The sequence below is a fragment of the Melanaphis sacchari genome, unplaced genomic scaffold, assembly GCF_002803265.2.
Source record: "Melanaphis sacchari strain LSU unplaced genomic scaffold, SCAv2.0 Contig106_pilon_pilon, whole genome shotgun sequence".
In the NCBI taxonomy this organism is placed as follows: domain Eukaryota; kingdom Metazoa; phylum Arthropoda; class Insecta; order Hemiptera; family Aphididae; genus Melanaphis; species Melanaphis sacchari.
Genome location: NW_020270400.1, coordinates 258868 through 266054, shown reverse-complemented (window position 1 = coordinate 266054; position 7187 = coordinate 258868). Strand labels below are relative to the sequence as shown.

The 7187-nt window shown below is 26.1% G+C and overlaps 1 protein-coding gene across 1 annotated transcript; it reads right to left on the bottom strand.

The window, feature by feature from the left end:
• Positions 1-3668: 3668 nt before the first annotated feature.
• On the bottom strand, positions 3669-5530 carry LOC112603345 (very long-chain specific acyl-CoA dehydrogenase, mitochondrial-like). The gene is made up of 3 exons (XM_025351870.1): positions 4253-5530; positions 3964-4167; positions 3669-3886 (listed from the first exon to the last, which is right to left on the bottom strand). Exons 1-3 carry the CDS (start codon positions 5528-5530, stop codon positions 3725-3727), a joined length of 1644 nt encoding a protein of 547 aa, XP_025207655.1. The 3' UTR covers positions 3669-3724.
• Between the last annotated feature and the right edge of the window lie 1657 nt (positions 5531-7187).

The window sequence follows — 7187 nt, the reverse complement described above, 5'->3', positions numbered from 1 at the left end:
ATTCTTAAAATGTTCACTCCAAATGTATTAATAATAGCACTTTCTATGGATCAACAATTTTTTTAAATATTTTTGAGCTATACATAGACATATGACATTTTCGACTTTTTTTTCTTTAAATGTCGATTATTTTTAAAATCAACGAATCGATACATTTTGAAAATTTAAAACAATGTTCCTCATAAGTTGTTATTATAGCTGTTTAAAATATTTTTAAAATGAATATATTTTTTTTTATAATTTTATAAGTATTATTGTAGTTTAAATTTTAACAACATTAGTCAAGATCACAAAAACTTGCCAATTAATTTGTTGTTAAAAATACATAAATTATTTAATTTTTATAACTAAAAATTTTTAATTTAAAACAAGATTACTCACAACTAGTTCATACTATTACCAAATAACTTAAAAATATATTAACACAATTATTTTCATGGAAATTTTTAGTTAAAATTTAGATGTAGTATAAATTTAAATGAAGTATAACAATTTTATTATTTTGTTTTAATTTAAAAATATTATTCGTGGGTGTACTTACTTAAAATTTTAGAACAAAATATCTAGTTCAGCGCCCAAGCGATTTTTCAATTTTTACTACGGAACCTATGTATTTCAACAAATTTAGAACAATAGAGTAAAAATAAATTGACGTAAATCATTAGTTAAAACAAATATCACGATTTTTGGTGTTTTGCGCATGCGTACAACTCTCTATTTTACCGTGCTTTTAATGAATTTTCAATTTTTTTTTTTTATTAATATTTGGTAAATCAATGTTTTAAAAATGAAAGTGCAAAAATAAACTATCGGAAATCAATAGTTTTTAAGTTATTGTATAAAGTTAGTAATACTCGGTGGTTTACGCATTCGTACTACGCTCTATAAATTTTCTGTTTTACTGAACACCCTCTTTTGAAATTTTTATTTGTTTTAACTTACCTATACTGATAAGTAGGCTGAAAACGACGAGGAAATCAAAATTTGGCTAAACCATCATAGCAAATTTGAATTAGTAGTATTTTCACATACACCTGACGTAGTCATTTACTCGCTGCGTTCGTATAGACAATTAAAATCAAAAATAAATTTACCTCGACTTGCTATGTAAAACTACCATGGGTGAGTCTCGGTTAGTTAAAACAAAATTATTAAAAACATATATTATCGTAGGTACACGTACACCCGGCGAGATCACTCCTTCACTCGAACAATTAAAATCAAAAACATCTCTCGACTTATTATGTAAAACCACTATAAGTAGAGGTATTGCATCATGAAATAAAAAAATTATAAGTGATTACTGATTAACATTGATTTCACTAGGTTTCAAAAAAAAATAATTGAAAAATACATTATAAGAACGGTAAAATATAGCATTGTACGCATGCGCAAAACACCAAAAATCGTGATTTTCGCAAGGCTTACTAATTATTTGCGCCAATTTATTTTTGCACCATCGTTATAAACTCATTGAAATACATAGGTTCCTGAAAAAAAATTAAAAAAATTTGCGTGAGCACTAAACTAGATTTATGCCAACATTTTTAACGTAATTACTATACTATTACATTTAACACAAAGATATTTTTAAATGTTACGTTTATTGGCAGAAATTAATTCAAACTATCGTATACTAATAGTATAAAAATTATTTGATACGTAAATAAATCATAAAATGTACTTGGTATTATAGACTGACATAGTGACATACCGTCTTCGCTTATATCTAATTGGTTTTCGTGTGCATGATTTTTCGTTGAATTCGAATATTTTAAAACATACACGTTACAACTTACAGTAACTTATACTCAATGACAAGGCACATTCATCACCGACATCGCCTAGTAATTAGTATAGGTACAGACAAGTAATCATCTCATTCGTTAATAAAAAATGTTAGGTAAATACGGAAAAAGCTTAACATTTTAATAAAATAACTCATAGGTACCTACATGTTTTTTTTTTTTTTTTACTGCAATTTCAAATTATTAAAAATACATAAGAAAGATTTAGTTCTATATTTGAGTTCAAGTTTTAATAAAACTGGATATTCAAATTCAATTGAAAAATAATGATGTTACAAAATACAAAATAAATTGGGAGAATGAAAATTGGTCATTGATGTGAACGCTCCCGGTGGTTTATTTTTATAATGGCTTCGCAAAATATTGAAAAAAAAAAAGCGCGGGTATTTTGAATTGTGAATGTATTTACATTTTATAATAACCTACTGTGCAGTACAAATAAATAACTTTGATAAAAATATAATCATTATGTCATTTAATACAAAATTTAAAAATTTTGTATGCCGGTAACGCTTTATACTACTCAGATTGAAAATCCCTGTTGATCAAAAAAAATTAATTGCTATTATATTTGACAACAGACAATTTTTATTCTCTATACTATAATTATGTTAATAGTAAAAATATTTGCGACATGAAGACTAAAATAAGGAGACCAAATTCAACTTTTGATAACAAATCTAGTCGCATAATTAAATGGTCACACCCTGTGCTTCGGTGGCAAAGGTTGCTACTTTAACTAGCCTAGTATAGGAATTATTCATGTTTTTCACTTTTTTGGAAAATTCATAAATTTCGAACCACGACTTATTACAAATGTTATAAATCTGAAAATTATGCATTTATACATGTATATATATATATATATGTGTATATTTCATGATTAATAGTTATTTTATTTTTCTCTATAAATTATTAGTAAACAATATATGAATACTATTGCAATGACATTTATTCAATGTGCATACCTACAATAGAGGATAATACACGTTACTTATGCTTTTCGCTGACATTATATTACATAATGTGTTATTAAATAATAAAATTGAACAATAATCTTCAAATAATACTTGAGATAATCAAGATTAAATGCATGCCTATGTCAGTTACTGTTGATCTTTGCCGCCAATAATAATAATAATAGTAATAAAAAAAACAAAAATTAAACAATTAATTAAGCTATTTTTTCTTTTCTTTTTTATTAACATAGATAATAGCTCAATAATTTATACAGTAATTGTGACTCTAATACTTTATTTGTTCACTAAATGCATTTTAAAAACTTATAAATCATTAATTTTGATGATTGAAATGAAAAATTGATCATAAAGGTATCTTTAATTTAATTTTAATTTTTTAACTTTCTATTCAAAATTTTCTTTGAATTTTTTTTAAAAATTCATTATTTTGTTCTTTAATGCTCAAATCATAATTTTATGCATATTAGTATTTTTATACATGGATTGTCATTAGTTCATATAATATACTGTTAATTGTACAGACTAATCCGAAAAAATTACCATTGCTATGACTTTTATGATATTATAAAAGTACAATAATGTAATTGAATAGTACAAAATATTTTTATGTAACTCAAAAATAACAATGTTTATTAAAATAAAAGATTTTATGTATAATATATTACAATATATATACTTATATTTTTCATTGAAAACAATTTTAAAACTGTTTATATGTCAATAATTAATATCTAATGTTTATACTGAAAATTTTTGTAAAAAACATTTTTCAAAATATGTTATAAATAGCTACGCTTAATATGTAATTACTAATTAAATAGTTCAAATTAAGAATGTTTTTATTTAAACTATATACAAATGAATTTAAAACATACATCTGTATAATACAATTTATTAGACAAAAATAAAAATGTAATAAAGTATAAACTATACATCTTACGTTTCTACTTTTTCTCGATTTATATTATTAACTAATAATTGGTCAGCAAATGATTCATAGACTGAATCTATTGCAATATATTTACCACTCATCAATTCTTCTAAGATTGGTTTAAGCAGAGCAGATGATTCTCTAACCACTGTTTCTGCAGTATTCATCTAGGAATAATAATAATAGTTGTTACACTAAAATTTTTTTAATTCAAAAAATATTGTAAAAAGACTATTATAATCACTTCATAATCACAAAACCGGATTCCAGTACAATATGATCTAGATGCTCTACCAAGCACTGCTGTCATGGCATAAATATATACGATTACTGTCGATAACCTTTCCATAAGCATTTGATTATCAGTATTCAGTTGACCAGCAGCATGAGATTGGTCAATTATAAATTGAAATTTCAATACATCATACTCAAGAAAATTTGCAGCATACTGAAATGGAAAAAATATCATTAAGTATGATTAGTTCAGTAACAAATACTGTAGACTAGTTTAATAGACCAATAATATTACATACCTGGAGTGCAGGATGTAGATATTGTTTAAAACCATATTTTAAACTCGGCTCATTTCTTTTCATCATTAGATTTCTATAAGCTGTAGTTAAGAATGAAACATTTTCTTCATAATCAGATTTATTAAAAAACTCTATACCTTGACTACTAATAAAATTAGCTAGTTTTATACTTCCTTCCAAACTCTCAACTAAATTCTCCACCTCATTGCACAAAGATAAAAATTGATCACTTACTGAATTTCTTCCATTAACCATTTTTAAATCTAACAATACATTGTTAACTGTTTGTCGAGCAAATAGTTGTACGGAAGCTGACTCCAAGCCGATATCTGGATTATCAAATCCATCAGTCATCCACGTGGTTAGATATATCATACTTTCAAGTGTGTATATGTTCATTAACGATTTTGCTAATATCTCAAGAACAGAATCAAATTCTCTTAATTTTAGATTTAACCTAGTTTTGGGTATTATATTTTGAATGGTTGATTGAACAACTCTCTTCAACGACGTAGCCAATGAAGAACATGCGTATAATTTACCTTTGTGCATTATTTTTGTTAAATCAACATTCTCTATTACATCATCTGGAGTAACGATTACCTGTCTCAACTCTAAATTTTCTCCATTGGCAAAAGTTTTATCCTTTTCTACTATGTACGCTTTATTTTTAATAACAAATAACAAGAAAACATCTGTAGACTGTTTTACGGAACCAGTAAGTTCCCAACTTTCATTGGGTAGTAGTGTACCTATTACAGTATCGATGTGCAACGTACATACAGCACCCGATGCGAGCAATGGTAAATATTTAGATTTTTGATTAGGTGTACCAAAAGTTTTAATAATATCAACACAGAGCGTGTGATCAAACACAGATTTGAATGTATTGGAATCAAAGTACTCAAATACACGAGCAACTTCAGTGTCTGATAGGTTGAGACCTGAACATGGGTATGGAGCACTCATGCCAAATAGTCCTAGTTGCCGGACAGTATCGATTTTTGAACAATTGTGTTGAACTTGTTGCACACGGGATTCCAAGTCCTTGTACCTCTCCAAATTAAGTGTTTCTGGATAAGTAAGGACTTCGATATCATACTGACCGGCATATATTGATTTCAGAAATGGTAAGCGCGGTGGTTTTCTCACTATATCCGGAACGGGTTTTGTTTTTACTTTATCTAGTCCGTATGAATCGTTTGAAAATGCGCAACGAACAATGAGTTGTTGTTCGAGTTTCCTGAAGAATACACGTCGATTTATAACACTCCACATTGTAATTTCTAAATTTATATTATAACATTTATAACATTTATAACGCAATACATATCAACGAGTTTTTTATATTATTTAAAAAACTTAACTTTTAATCACACAACGTGACCGTCGATTCGATTACAACTATATCCTATCACAGTATATTTATAGTACTATGATAAGACGAAATATGATAATAAATCTTAGAGAAAATCATAAACCATATCAAGATCTATCAGTGGCGGCGCGAAATTGTGGAGGCTTTGAAGCATATTGTATATTTTAAATATTTTTACCACCACCCTTAATAAGTAGCAGTGGCCAAAGAGCTTTCAAACATGAAGCAATTGCTTCAAATAATCCTATATCCCGCCGCCACTGAGATCTATGCCATCGCCCCTCTATGGAGAAATCAGAAAATAAAAAATAATTAATTGTTATAAATTATAATTGACATTCGATTTTGAGAAAATTCTAATATTTAAATACTTTTAAAACTTTTAATTTGTTATCATATTACTTTAATGGATACTCAAATCTTCTAAGACCGTGCTCAAAACTAAAAGTATATATTAATAAATAAAAGGTGATTAGGTTGCTACGAGAGAGGCTATGGAAATAAATTTAAAATAAAATAGAAGATCAATAGAGAAAAAATAGACATCAAACTAGTAACACGAGTAAATAAGATCTTGAGAATAGAGTTTCATAGAGATGTAAGACAAAGATGGCCGACCCCATATAGCTGGGAGTAAATTAGTAGTGTCAGTGTTACTAATATCCGAATAATTTTAACATATTGCTTACCTACTAATTAAAAATTTAAATATTTGTTATTTGATTTATAAATTATAGATTGTGTATTTAAGTCGGTAAAATATGACGTGTATTTTATATCTTTGGAAAATTTGATTTATTCGGTTATTCAGATATCCAAAAATCCAGATTTTTGACATCATTAGAGTGAAGCATAAAATAATGAAGGTAAAATTATTATAATCGTTGATACAATTTGTTTAGAAATCCCCAACAGAAATACCTTATTTACTAATTTCCATTTTCTCGACATAAAAATGTATAAAATTACTTTGGCATTTTCATAAATATAACTAAAACCTTTGATCAATCATTGTGGTTTTAATTTTTACACGAGTCATTCAACTTAGGTACCTAGATCTAGGACCTAACCTAGGTTTATGGTTTATAATTTACTTAACTTAATATTAATATAATGACAAACTGACACTATAATAGTATACAATAAAGTTTGTAGTAACTAGATAAAAAATAATTTAGTTATATTGCTAAAACTACTAGTTATTTGTTTATATTATGAATTATATATATTTTTGCATTAATTTTAGATTATTTTAATTTTATTACGTATTAACATTATTACTAATACTATTATTCCAATGCAGAAATAAAAATATTATTATCTTAGTAATTACTCAAATTGTCTAAACAAAAAAATAATAAAATAATATTGATTATTATTATACTATTCTAAAACTAGTCATTTACTTTTTGATGAGAAAAATCTTTAAGTATAGTTAAAAGAATTAAAAAAATAATAACTCAACTTTTGAATTATATAAGTTTTATTTTTCCTGAAAATTTGTAACTTGGTTATTCAAATCAATTTATATTTTAAAATTTACTTTAACTTGGCTTA

Coding starts and splice junctions, on each gene's coding strand:
- LOC112603345 (XM_025351870.1), bottom strand. CDS start 5,530: ATGTGGAGTGTTATAAATCGACGTGTATTCTTCAGGAAACTCGAACAA. Junction 4,168..4,252: donor ATCTACATCCTGCACTCCAG/GTATGTAATATT, acceptor TTTCCATTTCAG/TATGCTGCAAATTTTCTTGA. Junction 3,887..3,963: donor TCCGGTTTTGTGATTATGAA/GTGATTATAATA, acceptor TATTATTCCTAG/ATGAATACTGCAGAAACAGT.